The sequence below is a fragment of the Oncorhynchus mykiss genome, chromosome 17, assembly GCF_013265735.2.
Source record: "Oncorhynchus mykiss isolate Arlee chromosome 17, USDA_OmykA_1.1, whole genome shotgun sequence".
NCBI lineage: Eukaryota > Metazoa > Chordata > Actinopteri > Salmoniformes > Salmonidae > Oncorhynchus > Oncorhynchus mykiss.
Window position 1 is genome coordinate 78,651,920 of NC_048581.1, and position 20,886 is coordinate 78,672,805.

A 20,886-nucleotide genomic window follows, 5' to 3' on the forward strand; every position below is an offset into this window, starting at 1 on the left:
CAGACAACAGGGAAACCAGTTTGACAACTTTTGTAATGCGGGGGTCTTTATTTCTGTGTATCTGTGTGTGTGTTTGTGTGTCTCTGCATCTGTTTGTCTAGTGTCAACTGGCACCATGGGTGTCCTTTATAGATGGATGTGTTCTGTTGGGAAATGACAGCTTGTTGTTGGGCAACATTGCCATTGATAGTAGGCTACTGTCTGTATCAGAAGTTCATCACTCAGATAAGAGTATCTAATAGTGCAGTGCTGCCATCTCTTACTGAAGCATGCACAGAGGACTCAAGTTACCCTACATGTCTGCAGCCCCCATTGTTAGTTGGAAAACATAGTTTTAAGAGTTTGTCTACCATATATTGTGCTTAACCAGCTTTAGGGAGTTTAGGTAATGGAAAATGGCTAAATGTATGGTTGACCAGCTTTAGGGAGTTTAAGTAATGGAAAATGGCTAAATGTATGGTTGACCAGCTTTAGGGAGTTTATGGAATGGAAAATGGCTAAATGTATGGTTGACCAGCTTTAGGGAGTTTAAGTAATGGAAAATGGCTAAATGTATGGTTGACCAGCTTTAGGGAGTTTATGGAATGGAAAATGGCTAAATGTATGGTTGACCAGCTTTAGGGAGTTTATGGAATGGAAAATGGCTAAATGTATGGTTGACCAGCTTTAGGGAGTTTATGGAATGGAAAATGGCTAAATGTATGGTTGACCAGCTTCAGGGAGTTTATGTAATGGAAAATGGCTAAATGTATGGTTGACCAGCTTTAGGGAGTTTATGGAATGGAAAATGGCTAAATGTATGGTTGACCAGCTTTAGGGAGTTTATGGAATGGAAAATGGCTAAATGTATGGTTGACCTGCTTTAGGGAGTTTATGGAATGGAAAATGGCTAAATGTATGGTTGACCCGCTTTAGGGAGTTTATGGAATGGAAAATGGCTAAATGTATGGTTGACCAGCTTTAGGGAGTTTATGGAATGGAAAATGGCTAAATGTATGGTTGACCAGCTTTAGGGAGTTTAAGTAATGGAAAATGGCTAAATGTATGGTTGACCAGCTTCAGGGAGTTTATGTAATGGAAAATGGCTAAATGTATGGTTGACCAGCTTTAGGGAGTTTATGGAATGGAAAATGGCTAAATGTATGGTTGACCCGCTTTAGGGAGTTTATGGAATGGAAAATGGCTAAATGTATGGTTGACCCGCTTTAGGGAGTTTATGGAATGGAAAATGGCTAAATGTATGGTTGACCAGCTTTAGGGAGTTTATGGAATGGAAAATGGCTAAATGTATGGTTGACCAGCTTTAGGGAGTTTATGGAATGGAAAATGGATAAATGTATGGTTGACCAGCTTTAGGGAGTTTATGGAATGGAAAATGGATAAATGTATGGTTGACCAGAAAAAGTGATTACAGCACAGAAACTAATAGTAATATCATGGTATAATACTTATATATATATATATATATATATATATATATATATATATATATATATATATATATATATATGTAGGCCTGTTCAACAGTTTAAAAATGCATTATCATGGTATAATTATTACTGTTTCAGGGTAAAACACCAAATAGGCTACTCTGTGCTATAGGGGTAACATGAACAGTATAACAGAGACCCCCATTTTCAACCATTATCCGAAAAATCCTTTCAATTTGAGAAGTAGCCTATTGATGAGAGATAAAAAATCAAATAAAAACACTACGTGAGCTTCAAGCAATGAGGATGTTTGCTACCTGAAACCTCCAATGACTGATTTTGTTTTCCAGTTACAAAGACCAATACGATATGCGAACCCCCTGACGTGTACCTTCAAAGAGCGGACCTGTACAATTTACAATGTATACATCTGCGAGAATTCAGGGCATGATGGGCATTGTTTGTTGAGAATTGTTTAATTGTATCCATTAAATGCAGCTTCTTTCTTTCCACTCCTGATCACATACTGTAAATCTGTGCCTTGAAATTATGGTACAGTCATGCCACACCAAAGGCTTGTCAATTATGTCACTACAATTACGCATAATCTGCTGAACCACGTTTATATCGCGCAAGTATTCAAAATTAACATATCTATATTTGTACTTTTGTAGGCCTATTTCTGAAAATCTGCTTAAAACGGACCGCTTCAGTGAAAGCAATTCCTAGCTTGCAGCACCCAGAAGTGAACAGATGGCGACCCGGAAGGTCTGAAGTAACTCCGACTGAAGACAAGCAAAAATAACCTTTTATCAAATATAATAAAATCTACAATCGAGGTGTCAGGTTTGTATACATTTGTTTCCCGATTATATTCTGCGTGGCATTCTAAAAACGTTCGGCTGCCTCAATGCTATTTTGAAAGCAGTTATTGCTACCATTTCAGTCGTCAAAAAGTTACAAAAATAAATAATACTAGTGTATTACCAATCCATTTTTGAATATGGCAACATTCTAGTTCTATTATGAATGTAGCAAAAATAATTCGCCAGATGAAATGCAGTTATGCTTGCTACTTCGGGAATAAATTGTGGATTTGGATAGCGAACAGTTACCGTAACGCATTGCATTTTGCAATGCATGCTTTGTTGTGGGAAGTGTCTTATTTTTTTTTATTCCTCGAGCCGGGCTATTCAAACCTGTACATCTAAGTAAACAATCATTCGAACACTTAATACAAATAAACGGATGACACATTTGCATGCATCGAGTCTCGTTTTTAATTGTGGGATCTGTAAATGTGGGATCTGCAGAATATGGCGTCCCGACCTTACAAAAATAAGACAGGCTGCCATTTTTGTTTTCCTTTTGTCTGAAATGTTTTAATAAAACTGTCTGAGAATGTGGGAGAGGCATTGGAGCGAGGCACAAGCTAAGGGGATTGGAGTTGCTCTGCAGTCAAAATGCACTTTATTGGATGTTTTTATGTGTTTGCATTTTAGGTTCTAAAGGTCTTTTTTTAATCTGGAAATAAACGCTGATTTACCGATAGAATAAAGGACAAGTTAAGTAACTTTTGTTTTAGTCTACAAGTCTGGACCATCCTCAAGTGATGTGTCATCCCTTGTTATATCCTAATAATAGATCACTTTGTTTTGAGAAAATAATTTATAGAGCAAATAATAGCCTATATTATATTACTGCAAATGTGATGTTGGGCTAATGTTACACGATTTATTTACTAATTTGCCGCTAATTGTCAGAAGATTGATAGCCTGCAGCCTATTCTTTTTAATGTCCTTAAAAACACGACCAGCCCTATACGTTTATATAGGCAACAGTGGTCGAATAGTTTTCTTAGTACATCTGACTGTCTTGACAGCAATAGACAAAATGTTGAGTGCGAAACAGGAGTATTTGCGGTTTTACTGCGTCACACAACGATACATTCAGATTGATTTCATCAGTGTTGCGGGTTTATTATAGACACGTTTATTTCAGACGGCGGTTCTCAATCTCACCAGATGTTTTCAGCATGCATCCATTTCTGCTATGACTCAAATAGCTTATAAACTGATCCACCGTGGCTATTTCACTAATGCAAAATATTGTAATATTTCAATTGAAGACATTGCTTCCTCAATACAATTGAAATGTTTCAACATAGCATACTGGAAAAAGGGTTTTTGAACAACGGTGTGTATGATTAGTTATGAGACTTCTAACAAAAGAAAAAGTAATATTGCTCTATTTGAGTGGCAAATTAAGCACTACGTATACATAATATAAATCAAGTGATATTTGCATGTGAAAAGGTCATGGGATACATTTGCTCCATTGTTGTTAAACATTTTGTTGTTCCACACTTTGATGATAGGCATATCTTCAAGTGGCTCAGACAATAACAGGAGTGAAGTGTGTTTCATTTCCCAACATTGATCCTGGGTTCCCACAGTTCCCACCTCTGTTGGATTTTACTCCAGCTGAGTATCAATTAGAAACATCGTACATCAGATTGGCAACCTACCATCTGAAAAACACTCGTAATCACCTATCCTCTCTGCAGGTTTAGTTACCTGGAATAGTTAAAATAATCAATTGGATGAAATCTTACTGTATTGCTAATGCCAATTAGATTGCATACACAGTAGGTCCTCAGGACATTCTAGGGACTGACTACTTTTTATAGATCTTGCATCTGGATTAGATCCAGGGCTCGGTTCTCCACCATGTCCCTGTTATCCCTGAAATAACCTCAGAAAGTCAGTTTAGTGTCCAATGACGTGATCAACCATCATACTGTACATAAGAGGAACTGATCTAGACAAAGTCAAGTTACAAAATATGTTGGTAATACCATGATAACAGGATACAGTCTTCAAGGGGTAGCCATGGCAAATAATAGTTTTTTCCAGTCTGATCAGATAGTTGAATATAGCAGTTATGCCTGTTGTAGGCTGGATGTCCATTGAGCCAATGGTTTACAAAAGAATGGCTGAGAAGAATCCCCATACAGTCACCAACAGGCAGGATGCCCTACACTTTGTGTATTTGAAATGGACAAAGGTCTCTCTACTTTAATATAGTTTGACACTACTCTCTGTCGCCGGAGAAGATGGCTGGTTGTCATCACCAACGTCAAACATGGCATATCAAAGACTGAGCTGTCATATGGTGGAGATAATCAACTCAAGTTTATATTCAGCTGAAGCCCAGTAACTCCAGGAAGTGAAACGGACACCCGTCGGCATCATTAGGGAAATATTTTCTTGGTTTAGGTTCATACGCTTGGACATATTATTTTTGTTTCTTTTGGCTCATGCAAATGGACTGTGCTACGCTGCTAAGTCAGACATCAGAATGGTGGTCTGTGCCAAATCACGCAATATGTCATGAAAAAATTATAAGGCTTGAAAAACGAAGCAATGGAAAGAAAGACCCCCCACAGATCTCAGACAGCTATGAGTGAGCAGCAGGCTCTACCATGGGACAAAGAGAAGCAATGCTCTTTCCCCCAAATACTTCCAAATTGGACCTTTGCATTTAGAGATATTGGAATGAAAATCAATGACATACACTCTAAATGGAACATCAGGAAGTGGGGATGAGGGATATTTTGTCCCCTGTGAAAATATCAACATTCTCATAGACACTGTAGGCTACCGAAAGACCATATATTTTTCAAACACCTCAACTATTTATGCAATTCTATCTTCAATCACAAGATGTTATAGGAAACTGCCTAAATGTCTCTATATAGTTTTTGGACTAGCTCATAAGACTGTATGAAAAACATATTATGCAACCTGTCTGACTCCATCTAGACTCGGGCCCCCCATCACATAAGCTGGCTTTCATAAAGCAAACTCATTTCTTTGGCTGACCTGTCATCATTTGAGATATAATTTATGTCCTGTTCATGATGTATTTGGAGGAGAGAGACAAAGTGCTTATCCTGTTTCCCATGAGACTAGCTGATGACCCCATGGTTTGGTTGACATAGAGGAGGATGGACAGTAGTTCAGCTCTGAGCTGCTTACGGTCTCTGTATTTTTATAAACATTTCTGCTTTCTCAGATAGCAGCTTTCAAGTGTTCCTTAACAAGCTATAGCCTATCATGTTATGTGATTGTGTTTTCTTCGGGGAGATGTCCATCATTCAGTGTGGTGGTTCAAGACCCTGCTGACGAGCTGACAGAGAGAGAATAAAGGCCTCCTGGGTAATTCCTAGGAGACGATCCCTGTGACTCACAAGCTTTCTCTTCTTTGAATAATTTCTTGCTGAATTGAATCCTCTGCAAATTTTCAGCTGTCTGTGGGCAACTTTAGAAAGTTGTGACTCAGAACAGTGTGAGGAGGACGTTTTATACTTAGCTACAGTGCGTGTGGAAACAAACTTTTGTCATGGATATGGTGAAGGAAGAGAATGGGAGGAAGTTAGAAAGTAATTCCATTTACTTTGAAATCGGGAGGCTTGAATACAACACATTTACAAACATAAGCTCAGTATTTGGCATGTGGCTAAATGGCAAGTATTAACTATATAAGTCTATTGGAACTTATGAACTCATAAATGCTGAAAACATTTGCGTTAATTGTATGATGCTGAATAAACTGTTGTTGTAGAGCGGCAGGTAGCCTAGCGGCTGGTATCCTAACTGCAAGCTAGTGGCAGGTAGTCTAGTGGCAGGTAGCTTAGCGGCAGGTATCCTAGCGGCAGGCTAGTGGCAGGTAGTCTAGTGACAGGAAGCTTAGCGGCAGGTAGCCTAGCTGTTAGAGCGTTGGGCCAATAACCGAAAGGTCGCTGGTTTGAATACCCGAGCCGAAAAAGTGAAAAATCTGTCGGTGCCCTTGAGCAAGGCACTTAGCCCTAATTTGCTCCAGGGGCGCCGTACTACTACGACTGACCTTGTAAAACCACACGTTTCACTGCACAATAAAAACATTTAATTTTTTGTGCAGAATATCATTTTTTATTTGGTTTGTTTTTCATAGAATGGCTGAACCTCGTTTTAATAATCCCTACTTCTGGCCTCCACCCCCCACCATGCCTGGGCAGGTGAGTACTAACTGTAGACTTTACCCTCTAACATTCAACAACAGGATTGTTAGTGTACAAGAGGATGAAGAAGAAGAAGATGACAGTGGGCAGTAGATTGGGAAGATTTTAAATTATTATTCTAGGCAGTGTAACATTGAGACCCATGAGCAATGAGAGGTATTTTGCCTGCTTGATTGTCATGCACATTTCCATGTAAAGTACACACTATTTTTACAGATCACCTGAAGAGAGGACATAAATTATTGTAAATGTTCTTAGGTTACATTGTTCAAGTTATTTCCCTTTGAGTCCATTGGAGGGAGCCAAAGCAACACAATTGTAAGCCCCCTCAAAGATGTTAGAGGAACTGAACCGAAAAATCTACTTCTCTGGTTGTGAACGGCCTATGTGGCCGTAGCAGTCATAAACATCAATTATAGTCCCAAAATTGACTGACAAGCATAAGTAGGATAACTTTGGTCACAGTCAGTATTTTCCAAAATAAGAATGTCTGAGATTTAACTGACTGTTCTCTTGTCTCTGTGTTGTCTACCTGCTGTCAGATGGATAATATTGTGTTGATCAACAAGATCAAGGAACAGCTGATGGCTGAGAAGATCAGACCACCCCACCTGCCGCCTTCCACAGTTCCCTCCCCTCAGCAACGACTGGGGAATCCTACACAGACAGGAGGTGGGCAGCAAGTCCAGATGTCAGTTCAGAAACTGCAGCAGATGCAACAAGGTCTCCATGTCCACAGCTCGTCCCAGCCAGACATTGCCCTGCACACCCGGACGGCCTCCAGCTCAGTCGCAGGTACGCTGACAGCACCCACCTCACCAGGCCAGACTCCATTGTCAATGACCACCATTGACCACCACCCCTCACTCAGTTAGTGATGTGCAAGAAATTCACCCATTCTCAGAGGTGGTTCACATCAGAATGCATCTCTACTGAATGTCATGCGATCACTCTCCCTCCCATCTTCCTCTGTCTCATCAAATGATTGGCACACATCCCATCACTTTTTGTAAATTGTACAGTGCCTTGCGAAAGTAGTCGGCCCCCTTGAACTTTGCGACCTTTTGCCACATTTCAGGCTTCAAACATAAAGATATAAAACTGTATTTTTTTGTGAAGAATCAACAATAAGTGGGACACAATCATGAAGTGGAACAACATTTATTGGATATTTCAAATTTTTTTAACAAATCAAAAACTGAAAAATTGGGCGTGCAAAATTATTCAGCCCCTTTACTTTCAGTGCAGCAAACTCTCTCCAGAAGTTCAGTGAGGATCTCTGAATGATCCAATGTTGACCTAAATGACTAATGATGATAAATACAATCCACCTGTGTGTAATCAAGTCTCCGTATAAATGCACCTGCACTGTGATAGTCTCAGAGGTCCGTTAAAAGCGCAGAGAGCATCATGAAGAACAAGGAACACACCAGGCAGTTCCGAGATACTGTTGTGAAGAAGTGTAAAGCCGGATTAGGATACAAAACGATTTCCCAAGCTTTAAACATCCCAAGGAGCACTGTGCAAGAGATAATATTGAAATGGAAGGAGTATCAGACCACTGCAAATCTACCAAGACCTGGCCGTCCCTCTAAACTTTCAGCTCATACAAGGAGAAGACTGATCAGAGATGCAGCCAAGAGGCCCATGATCACTCTGGATGAACTGCAGAGATCTACAGCTGAGGTGGGAGACTCTGTCCATAGGACAACAATCAGTCGTATATTGCACAAATTAGGCCTTTATGGAAGAGTGGCAAGAAGAAAGCCATTTCTTAAAGATATCCATAAAAAGTGTCGTTTAAAGTTTGCCACAAGCCACCTGAGAGACACACCAAACATGTGGAAGAAGGTGCTCTGGTCAGATGAAACCAAAATTGAACTTTTTGGCAACAATGCAAAACGTTATGTTTGGCATAAAAGCAACACAGCTCATCACTCTGAACACACCATCCCCACTGTCAAACATGGTGGTGGCAGCATCATGGTTTGGGCCTGCTTTTCTTCAGCAGGGACAGGGAAGATGGTTAAAATTGATGGGAAGATGGATGGAGCCAAATACAGGACCATTCTGGAAGAAAACCTGAAGGAGTCTGCAAAAGACCTGAGACTGGGACGGAAGCCTGAAATGTGGCAAAAGGTCGCAAAGTTCAAGGGGGCCGAATACTTTCGCAAGGCACTGTATCTTGTAATTACTGTAATACTTATATTTTTTTATCCTTGATGGATGGATAGATAAGGAAAATTGTTATTGAGTCTTGTGAGCCAAGGCTTTATATTTCCTGTAAAAGCATTTCTGGTAAATTATGTGCATTTTCTGCACATCTCTAACAGGACGTATTCTTGGTGATGTAAATTTGAATCTGGACGATAAGACGGCTATAAAAGCAAGAGGATTGTGGGAAGACTGGCATTTGCGTCAAATCATTGACCAACCCTCTAGAACGAATCACCTATCAGGTAATGACATTGTTTTGACATTTGTGCCTCCTGGCACATACACGGAAAGAGAGGCTGACTTCCACAGCCTTTTTCCAGAATCCCGTACTATTGGCCTGTAGACTAATCCAGGCTTCTCAAAATGTGACATGACTTTTGGCTTACCGGTGTGATTTCAAAGTACTTCAGCCAAGGAGCAGGCACAAAGAGTATTCCTATGTTGAGCGACTAACTAAAAGGGAACATGTCAAGAAATAATTTTCTCTGAAAAAGTCTGCGTAATTAAAAAAGTATGTGGACACCTGCTGGTCAAACGTTCTAGAATCATGGGCATTAATATGGAGTTGGTCCCCCTTTGCTGCTATAAAACAGCCTCCACTCCTCTGGGAAGGCTTTCCAAATTATGTTGGAACATTTCTGCGGGGACTTGTTTCCATTCAGCCAAAATAGCATTAGTGAGGTTGGGCACTGATGTTGGGCGATTAGGCCTGGCTCGCAGTCAGTGTTCCAATTCATCCCAAAGGTGTTCGATGGGGTTGAGGTCAGGGCTCTGTGCAGGCCAGTCAGTTTCTTCCACACTGATCTCGACAAACCATTCCTGTATGTGTAACGGATGTGAAACGGCTAGCTTAGTTAGCGGTGGTGCGCGCTAAATAGCGTTTCAATCGGTGACGTCACTTGCTCTGAGACCTTGAAGTAGTGTTTCCCCTTGCTCTGCAAGGGTCGCGGCTTTTGTGGAGCGATGGGTAACGATGCTTCGTGGGTGACTGTTGTTGATGTGTTCAGAGGGTCCCGGGTTCGCGCCTGCTACACCTGATACACCTGCTGGAGCGCGTGCTACGGAAGGGTGTTGCCATCGTGACCAGTGTGCTGAGATAAGGCGGAGCTTTACCTAGCATGGACTTGTAGATGACCTGGAGCCAGTGGGTCTGGCGACGAATATGTAGCGAGGGCCAGCCATGCTGAAACAAGAAAGAGCCTTCCCCAAACTGTTGCCACAAAGTTGGAAGCACAGAATCATCTAGTATGTCATTGTTTTTTATTGATTTCACCTTTTTTTAACCAGGACGGCCAGTTGAGAACAAGTTCTCATTTACAACTGCAACCTGGCCAGGATAAAGCAAAGCAGTGCAACAAAAAACAACAACACAGTGTTACACATGGAATAAACAAAAGTACAGTCTATAACACAATATAAAAATCTACATACAGTGTGTGCAAATGGAGTAAGGAGGTAAGGCAATAACTAGGCCATAGTAGTGAAGTAATTTCAATTTAGCAAATTAACACTGGAGTGATAGATGTGCAAGTAGAAATACTGGTGTGTAAAAAAACAATATGGGGATGAGGTAGGTAGATTGGATGGGCTATTTACATATGGGCTGTGTACAGTTGCAGCGGTCGGTAAGCTGCTCAGATAGCTGATGCTTAAAATTTGTGAGGGAGATAGAAGTCTCCAACTTCAGCAATTTTTGCAATTCGTTCCAGTCACTGGCAGCAGAGAACTGGAAGTAAAGGCATCCAAAGTGGGTGTTGGCTTTGGAGATGACCAGTGAGATATACCTGCTGGAGCGTGTGCTACGGGTGGGTGTTGTTATGGTGACCAGTGAGCTGAGATAAGGCGGAGCTTTACCTCGCAAAGACTTATAGATGACCTGGAGCCAGTGGGTTTGGCGAGAGCATACAGGTCGCAGTGGTGGCTGATATGGAGCTTTGGTGACAAAACGGATGGCACTGTGATAGACTGCATCCAGTTTGCTGGGTAGAGTGTTGGAGGCTATTTTGTAAATGACATCGCCGAAGTCGAGGATTGGTAGGATAGTCAGTTCTTACGCGGCTGTTTGGCAGCCTGATTGAAGGAAGCTTTGTTGCGAAATAGGAAGCCAATTCTAGATTTAATTTTGGATTGGAGATGCTTAATATGAGTTTGGAAGGAGAGTTTACAGTTTAGACAGACACTTAGAATATGTGGACAACTACAAATACCTAAGTCAGAACCGTCCAGAGTAGTGATTCTAGTCGGGCAGGCGGGTGAGGGCAGTGATCGGTTGAAGAGCATGCATTTAGTTTTACTAGCATTTAAGAGCAGTTGGAGGCCACGGAAGGAGTGTTGTATGGCATTGAAGCTCGTTTGGAGGTTTGTCAACAGTGTCCAAAGAAGGGCCAGATGTATACAGAATGGTGTCGTCTGCATAGAGGTGGATCAAGGAATCACCCGCAGCAAGAGCGACATCATTGATATATACAGAGAAAAGAGTCGGCCCGAGAATTGAACCCTGTGGCACCCCCATAGAGACTGCCAGAGGTCCGGACAACAGGCCCTCCGATTTGACACACTGAACTCTATCTGAGAAGTAGTTGGTGAACCAGGCGAGGCATTCATTTGAGAAACCAAGTCTGTTGAGTCTGCAGATAAGAATGCAGTGATTGACAGAGTCAAAAGCCTTGGCCAGGTCGATGAAGACGGCTGCACAGTACTGTCTTTTATGGATGGCGGTTATATTGTTTAGTACCTTGAGCGTGGCTGAGGTGCACCCGTGACCAGCTCGGAAACCGGATTGCACAGCGAAGAAGGTACGGTGGGATTCCAAATGGTCTGTGATCTGTTTGTTAACTTGGCCATTTTATCCTGTCGCGTTGTTTTCCCTTCACTGGAACTAAGGGGCCTAGCTCAAACCATGAAAACAGCCCCAGACCATTATTGCTCCTCCACCAAACTTTACAGTTGGCACTTTGCATTGGGGCAGGTAGCATTCTCCTGGCATCCACCAAACCCAGATTCGTCCATCTGACTGCCAGATGGTGAAGCGTGATTCATCACTCCAGAGAATGCATTTTCCCTGCTCAAGAGTCCAATGGCGGCGAGCTTTACACCACTCCAGCCGACACTTGGCATTGAGCATTGTTGATCTTAGGTTTGTGTGCGGCTTCTCTGCCATGGAAACCCATTACATGAAGCTCCCAGGCAGTTTGGAACTCGGTAGTGAGTGTTGGAACCGAGGACAGACAATTGTTACGCGATACGCGCTTCAGCACTCGGCAGTTCCCTTCTGTGAGCTTGTGTAGCTTACCACTTCGCGGCTGAGCTGTTGTTGCTGTTAGACGTTTCCACTTCACAATAACAGCACTTACAGTTGACAGAGGCAGCTCTAGCAGGGAAGAAATTTGACGAACTGACTTGTTGGAAAGGTGGCATCCTATGACGGTGCCCCATTGAAAGTCACTGAGCTCTTCAGTAAGGCCAACATACTGCCAATGTTTGTCCATGGAGATAGCATGGCTGTGTGCTCGATTTTTATACACCGGTCAGCAACTGGTGTGGCTGAAATAGCCGAATATACTAATTTGAAGGGGTGTCCACATACTTTTGTGTATATATAGTGTATATATTCAGTCTTGCATTACAGTTCTGTTAAATCTTGTTTGGAAGTCATTTTCACCTCTTGACTTGCCAGGTCTGGCACTTTCCTCTCGAACTGGCAACCATAACACCTCCATCACTCTGACCACACCCACCTCCAACAGCCAGAGCCGGCTAGGCGGAGCCCTCTCGCCTCATCATGTCCTCTCCAGCTTGGCCAGTGGCCCTGGGAGGGAGCAAATCAAAAGTAACGGGGGCCTTGCTGGACTGCTGGGGCCCCCTCCCAAGATGGAGGGGCGAGGGCGTAAGAAGATAAAAGCAGAGAACAGTGGTGGCCCTCTGTTGGTGGTGCCTTACCCAATCCTCGCTTCAGGCAACGACCAATCCTGCCACACCATCATCCCCAAAGAGGGCAAATGCTACAGGCATGAGCACACATTACACTTTTATAGACTGCTACATGTTGATTTCACTCCAAATGTCTTACTGTCATATTGATTGCTTACGGTGTGTTTCGTGTGTGTGTTTGCACAGGTGTAAATTGTGCCCACTGACCTTCTTCTCCAAGTCAGACATGCAGATGCACTCCAAGTCTCACACAGAGGTCAAGCCGCACAAGTGTCCCTACTGCTCCAAATCTTTCACCAACGCATCCTACCTGGCCCAGCACCTCCGCATTCACCTGGGTGTCAAACCTTATCACTGCTCTTACTGCGAGAAATGCTTCCGCCAGCTCTCCCACCTGCAGCAGCACACAAGGTCAAATCTTATTTGATCACAAGTTTGATAGTGTTTTCATGTACCCTATAAAGATCTTTATAGGTGCTCTACCAAGAACACCAAAAAGGAAAATAAGTCGTATAGTGTGGTGATGATGTATCTTTCCCAGAATCCTAACGCTTGAAGGGATAGATTCTATCTACCTGACACCTGCAGTTGTTTTGGCGGTGTCGGAACTGTGTTAGAGCTGTCATGCACCGAGTCGCATGAAGATACATCCTATGCAGTCTTGATTATAAGATGGCACAGGAATGTGAGTTGTAATCTACACCTCTAAGGCTGATAGAAACCATTATTTTCTTTAATGATTTTCAATTGGAATGTCATTATTTCTATATTGCCTACACTTTCTCATTCTGAACAAACGTGAGTGGGACTCACCGATTTGACTGCTCCAACACAGTTACACCTCCGACACGCCACATCATCAGCTACGGCCGGTTAATGGCTTGATCTGATTGAATCTAGGCCTACGTTTATTTACCCTAGTGTTATTTGCCTTTATAGATTATATCAAAAAGGAAGTGAAGTATCTTAGAGAGGGAGAGGGAGAGGGAGAGAGAGAGAAAATAAAATATCCGGCCTGCTGCCCTATGTCGACATGTGTGCCGGATGCTGCAGCCTCATTTACTATATATACACACTATATCTTTTACAGAATTCACACTGGGGATCGGCCCTATAAATGTGCCCATCCAGGTTGTGCAAAAGCCTTCACCCAGCTCTCCAATCTGCAGGTATTTTCAGTTAAACTCATGCTCAGGTTCTACTTTTGAAGCATTGATGCTGGGTTCTTTACCGCTGTGGTTGGTATAAAATGTCTCCTAAAGTGTCACATTTGTCACAATTGGTTTTACAGTAGAGGAACACATAACATATCAAATCCACAGTCAAAGACAATGCTATTCATTCCTCATATATTTCACACACATGCTATTATATCTGAAATTATTGCCAACTTTTGTAAATAATTGTATTTTTACTGTAGTATGTTTTAGATTTTGAACATTACATATTCAGCATGATTTTCCTCCATTTGGGTCAGATGATGGCCTGGTTTGACAGGTGTTTCCCCACCCTGAATGTCTAGACAAATACAGTACCAGTCAAAAGTTTAGAGACCTATTCATTCCAGGGTTTTTCTTTATTTTTACTATTTTATACATTGTAGAATAATAGTGAAGACATCAAAACTATGAAATAACACAAATGGAATCATGTAGTAACCAAAAAAGTGTTAAACAAATCCAAATCTATTTTATATTTATCATGGCTCAGGTTAAGACCCAGATGCAGACACAAGAGGCAGATAGTTCTAGTCTCAGAACTTATTATAAACTCAGCAAACAAAGAAACATCCCTTTTTCAGGACCCTGTCTTTCAAAGGTAATTCGTAAAAATCCAAATAACTTCACAGATCTTCATTGTAAAGGGTGAGTACTGTGAGACACATAAGACAGTGCTACAGGGAGACAGGACGGACAGCTGATCGTCCTCGCAGTAGCAGACCACATGTCGCAACACCTGCACAGGATCGGTACATCTGAACATAACACCTGCGGGACAGGTACAGGATGGCAACAACAACTGCCCGAGTTACACCAGGAACGCAAAATCCCTCCATCAGTGATCAGACTGTCAACAATAGGCTGAGAGAGGCTGGTTGAGGGATTGTAGGCTTGTTGTAAGGCAGGTCCTCACCAGACATCACCGGCAACAATGTCGCCGATGGATAAAAATCCCCAATCGCTGGACCAGACAGAACTGGCAAAAAGTACTCTTCACTGACAAGTCACTGTTTTGTCTCACCAGGGGTGATGGTCGGATTCGCGTTTATCTTCGAAGGAATGAGCGTTACTCCGAGGCCTGTACTCTGGAGCGGGATCTATTTGGAGGTGGAGGGTCCGTCATGGTCTGGGGCGGTGGGTCACAGCATCATCGGACTGAGCTTGTTGTCATTGCAGGCAATCTGAATGCTGTTCGTTACAGGGAAGACATCCTCCTCCCTCATTTAGTACCCTTCCTGCAGGCTCATCCTGACATGACACTCCAGCATGACAATGCCACCAGCCATACTGCTCATTCTGTGCGTGATTTCCTGCAAGACAGGAATGTCAGTGTTCTGCCATGGTCAGCGAAGAGCCCGGATCTCAATCCCATTGAGCACATCTGGGACCTGTTGGATCGGAGAGTGAGGGCTAGGGCCATTCCCCCTAGAAATGTCCGGGAACTTGCAGGTGTCTTGGTGGAAGAGTGGAGTAACATCTCACAGCAAGAATTAGCAAATCTGGTGCAGGCCATGAGGAGATGCACTGCAGAACTTAATGCAGCTGGCCACACCAGATACTGACATTTACTTTTGAATTGACCCCCCCTTTGTTCAGGGACACATTATTCAATTTCTGTTAGTCACATGTCTGTGAAACTTGTTCAGTTTATGACTCCGTTGTTGAATCTTGTTATGTTCATACAAATATTTACACATGTCAAGTTTGCTGAAAATAAACGCAGTTGACAGTGAGAGGATGTTTCTTTTTTTGCTGAGTTTAGTGCATGCAAGGTGCATGCAAAAGGTAAGTCGAGGCAGGCAAAGGGTCGTAATCCAAATCAGAGTCAGGCAGGTACAGGACGGCGGGCAAGATCAGGGTCAGGACAGGCAGAAAGGTCAGAACTGGCAAGACTAAGACAAACTGACGGGACAAGATTAATTGTCAACAGACAAAACAGAAAATGCAGGTATAAATACACAGGTGATAATCAGGGGAGATGCGAGACATCTGGTGCGGCGTGGAGACAAACACAAAGACAGGTGAAACAGATCAGGGTGTGACAATATTTGAGATAGCCATTCTTTTCCTTGATGACAGCTTTGCACATTCTTGGCATTCTCTCAACCAGCTTCGTGAGGTAGTCACATGGAATGCATTTCAATTAACAGGTATGCCTTATTAAAAGTACATTTGTGGAATTATTTCCTTAATGCGTTTGAGCCAATCAGTTGTGTTGTGACAAGGTAGGGGTGATATGCAGAATATAGCCCTATTTGGTAAAAGACCCAAGTCCATATTATGGCACTTTGAAGAAGCTAAAATCTAAAATATATTTTGATTTGTTCAACACTTTTTTGGTTACTACATGATTGCATGTGTTATTTCATAGTTTTGATGTCTTCACTATTATTCTACAGTGTAAAAAATAGTAAAAAATAAAGAAAAACCCTTGAATGAGTCGCTGTGTCCAAACTTTTGACTGGTACTGTAGGTCTGTGAATAATTGTATTAGGTAATCTCTGTGTCCGTCTCTTTCCCTGCCCCAGTCTCACCAGAGACAGCACAACAAAGACAAGCCCTACAAGTGTCCAAACTGCTACCGTGCCTACTCGGACTCAGCCTCATTGCAGATTCACTTGTCTGTGCATGCCATCAAAAACGCCAAGGCCTACTGCTGCAGCATGTGTGGCAGAGCCTACACCTCAGTGAGTAGGCTATAGTGCAGCATGAGCTGATGTTTTCACAGGATGTGAGAAACCATGCAACGCTGTTTGCAATTGACCGTTCTTTGTTTCCTCATTCTCAGGCAATAAGAGTGAGCCAATGTTGTCAGATCATCACTCAACAATGTCGCTTTAGTGAAGCATGTATACCTCTTTGTCTACTGAGCCTCGGTGTTGACTGAACCCTTCTTTGTTTGTCTTCAGGAGACCTACCTTATGAAGCACATGTCTAAACACACGGTGGTGGAACACCTGGTGAGCCATCACTCTCCACAGAGGACAGGGTCTCCTAATATCCCCATACGGATCTCCCTCATCTGAGCAATTCACCTTGACACCCTACCCCTGACCCTCATGGAGGAACCCCCTGTAAGGTCACCCCTCCACTTTAGCGTAATCAATCCTAGATATGGGCTTTTATTTGTTTGTTTTCCCCTATGCGGGTTCCAAAAATGTGCCAGACTGTATTTGTACCTTTTCAAAAGACGCCAGACTCTTTTTATTTATTTTTTGTATTTTGTGGTTGGGGAATGTTTGGGACATCCAAAAATGATTTTACAGCACTTTCAGGCCTCATGGTAGAGTAAAAACCTTTTTGGCCTATGCTAAGACAATAAAAAGCATTGCTCCAGGCAGCTAAAAACATTCACCCTAGGTGTTATAAAGCATTAAAGGACCACTTTTTTGATATTGTTATTCTCCCTTTACTCTTTGCAAAAGTATATTTGCATTGGAAACATTTGTCTTCCTTTTAGTTAGTCCAAGAAGATGAATAGCTAAATCATTTATTCAAGCATTTTTTGTACCAATCCTAATGTCAATGTTTGCATCATTTTGTTACTTAAAAAGAAAATGTTCTCAAGTAAGTTATCACATTTAAGTATGTCTTTTAGACAACAATGCACACAAAATACTTTCCATTTGGAGGGTCAATACCTTTGTGTTATTGTTGTAGTTGTATTTTTCATCTTGTTATTGTCCATGGTATTTAAAAGGAAACTGTTCAAGGCTATCCTGAAGAGCACTAAAATATATATTTTGAATCTGATGCTGATATTTGTAGAAACTGCCATGTTTTGGTTTGCTGAATTGATAAGCACTGCCATGTATTGAAGAAATGAAATGGTCCATTATGGAACTGACATACAGTGCATTCGGAAATGATTCAGACCCCTTCCCCTTTTCTACATTTTGTTACGTTACAGCCTTTTCAGCCAATACCCTATACCCTAATGACAAAGCGGAAAAAGGCTTTTAGAAATTTTAGCAACTGTATTACAAATAAAAATTATTCAGACTCTCTGCTATGAGATTCGAAATTGAGCTCAAGTGCATCCTGTTTCCATTGATCATCCTTGATGTTTCTACAACTTGATTGGAGTACACCTGTGGTAAATTAAATTGATTGGACATGATTTGGAAAGGCAGACACCTGTCTATATAAGGTGCCACAGTTGACAGTGCATGTCAAAGCAAAAACCAAGCCAATGAGGTCAAAGGAATTGTCTGTAGAGCTCTGAGACAGGATTGTGTCGAGGAACAGATCTGGGAAAGGGTACCAAAAAATTTCTGCAGCGTTGAAGGTCCAAGAACACAATGGCCTCCATCATTGTTAAATGTAAGGAGTCTGGAACCACCAAGACTCTTCCTAGAGCTGGCTGCTGGATAAACTGAGCAATCGGAGGATAAGGGCCTTGATCAGGGAGGTGACCAAGAACACGATGGCCACTGACAGAGCTCCAGAGTTCCTCTGTGGAAATGGGAGAACCTTCCAGAAGGACAACCATCTCTGCAGCACTCCACCAATCAGGCCTTTATGGTAGAGTCGCCAGACAGACGCCACTCCTCAGTAAAAGGCACATGACAGCCCGCTAAGAGTTAGAATCAGACCATGAGAAACAAGATTCTCTGTTCTAGTTAAATCTTGGTTTCATTATTTGGCCTGAATGCCAAGCGTCACGTCTGGAGGAAACCTGGCAACATCCCTACAGTGAAGCATGGTGGTGGCAGCATCATGCTGTGGGAATATTTTTCAGCGGCATGGATTGGGAGACTAGTCAGGATCAAGGGAAAGATGAACAGAGCAAAGTACAGAAACATCCTTGATGAAAACCTGCTCCAGAGTGCTCACCTTCTAACAGGACAACGACCCTAAGCACACATTCAAGACAACGCAGGACTGGCTTCAGGACAAGTCTCAATGTCCTTCAGTGCCCAGACTTGAATCCGATTGATCTTTGTAGAGACCTGAAAATAGCTGTGCAGTGACGCTTCCATCCAACCTGACAGAGCTTGAGAGGCTCTGCAGAGAAGAATGGGAGAAACTCCCCAAGTACAGGTTTGCCAAGCTTGCAGCGTCATACACAAGAAGACTTGAGGCTGTAATCGCTGCCAAAGGTGCTTCAACAAAGTACTGGGTAAAGAGACTTGAGTTCTTATGTAAATGTCATATTTCAGTTTTTATTTTAGTACATTTGCACACATTTCTAAACGTTTTACTTTGTCATTATGTGGTATTGTGTGTAGATTGATGGAAAAAAAAAAAATCATTAATTTTAGAACAAGGCTGAAATGTAACAAAATATGGGGGGAAAATCAAGGGCTCTAAATACTTTCCAAATGCTCTGAACATATTTGTTGGTTCAAGCCATTCCAGTAACTGAGAGACTTTTAACAATATTTTAAAAGAAGCAGACACTCATTTTAAAAATGGAAATTTACGAAATATATGCAACATTTCAACGTGACTTGCCGGAAGAACCGCTTCACCATTTGGAATGCTGTGGTAAAGTACATGCATGAGCTCTTCCTGTGTGCTACATAGATTTGTTTACTTACATTGATGAGGGAAGGGGTATCCTCATATTTCCTTCTATTTTACCTATGAAGTAGAGATGAAAAGGCCAAATCCAAGAATGCACAGGTTTGCAACCAAATAATTGTAATCCCTAACGGTTTGAATTAGAATATATTGTCCCTGTCTGCCAGTGATGTATATGGTGTGCTATCTGGTTGAAAATGGCAGAGAAATAGCAAGGCACATTACAAAATGTGATACCTCCTGGCCTTTCATAGGTTTACAACTGTGAAACTCTGTCAAGAGCAACATGTGCTGCCTCCTCACTATCTACTGTGTTGTTGCACCTCAAAAATCACACGAGAGGATTTCGACACCAACCATTTGAGATTGTTCAGAAACTGTTTCTGTAATTAATAACAGATAGGATTATCATTCCTGAAACGTTATTATTTTTAAATATCATTTAATCTCTGAGAAATGTAGCTAATTGATTGCACTCCAACTGCCCATTTTAATTTGTGGGATTCAGATAATATAGTACCCAACATCCAATTTGGACCATACGTCTTCCTACCAATGAGTTAGACATGAGGAATCCCCCCCCCCCCCAAAAAAAAGGTAAAAAGCCATGTCAATCCCACCCCAACAACCAGTAAACAGTATAATTTTTCTTTGTTTGACAGTAGTATGAAGCTGTGGCTTGGAGTATTGCTTCTCCATACTATGTAATGTGTACCTTGTGAATCTGGTTATTTTTTTTCTCTACCTGCTCAGAGAGATGTGTAATTTGAAGTTGCATTATTTACCCAAAGGTACTGTGAAAGTACCATGTTTTGACCAATAGATGCCGCTGTTCTTACTATACTGCCACACACATCCATTTTGCTGGTCTCTTTGTGTTTATTAAATTGGTCACAACATTTCCTTTGCAACTTTGGGTTCTTAACCAATATATTTTATGAAAATAAATTCCTCCATGAAAGCAATTTGGTTTGTCCTTCTCTTAGCAACCTAATGCTTCAACCAAACTCTCCTTGAATAGTCCAACAAGTGTCTGCTCTCTTGAGAGGTCTATCTTTATGCAATTCTTATATGAAGACTTTTCCGACAACCCTAATAATGTAATGAATTGCATGGCAGTCTTATGTTTTTCAATAACATTATCAGGAAACCACTCTGTATGTATTGTGACATTTACCATTAAACTCAACACAACCAACACCAATTGCAAAACACTACACAGTTTGTGTTTGGGACTTTGAAGACCATAACATTGACACCATGAGAACTGCTGTAGCCTAATAATTTGATTGTTCACCAGAAATGGTCTAACAGTAACTCATCCATATATTTTTGAAGGTAATGAGCAACACACAAAAAGCCGTTTCCTGGACACAGATTAAGAAGGACAAACTGATTTGTTTTCCTAGAGGACTGGCTTGAATTGTGAGGATGACCAAGATGTATTTTCATCAAGCCAAATATATTGATTTTCTACCCAAAATTGCTAAGGAAATGTTAT

At 41.8% G+C, this 20,886-nt stretch overlaps 1 protein-coding gene across 2 annotated transcripts; it reads left to right on the plus strand.

The window, feature by feature from the left end:
• The first annotated feature begins 1,671 nt into the window (after positions 1–1,671).
• LOC110494631 (zinc finger protein 362) lies at positions 1,672–17,828 on the plus strand. 2 transcript variants are annotated; one of them, XM_021569868.2, is made up of 9 exons: positions 1,672–2,276; positions 6,426–6,489; positions 7,035–7,287; positions 8,826–8,951; positions 12,386–12,716; positions 12,826–13,050; positions 13,730–13,808; positions 16,388–16,546; positions 16,769–17,828. In XM_021569868.2, exons 2-9 carry the CDS (start codon positions 6,427–6,429, stop codon positions 16,883–16,885), a joined length of 1,353 nt encoding a protein of 450 aa, XP_021425543.2. In that variant the 5' UTR covers positions 1,672–2,276; position 6,426; the 3' UTR covers positions 16,886–17,828. The 2 variants fall into 2 exon arrangements, with proteins under 2 accessions (XP_021425543.2, XP_036804146.1); XM_036948251.1 differs by lacking the exon at positions 1,672–2,276 and adding an exon at positions 2,288–2,994.
• Positions 17,829–20,886: the final 3,058 nt, after the last annotated feature.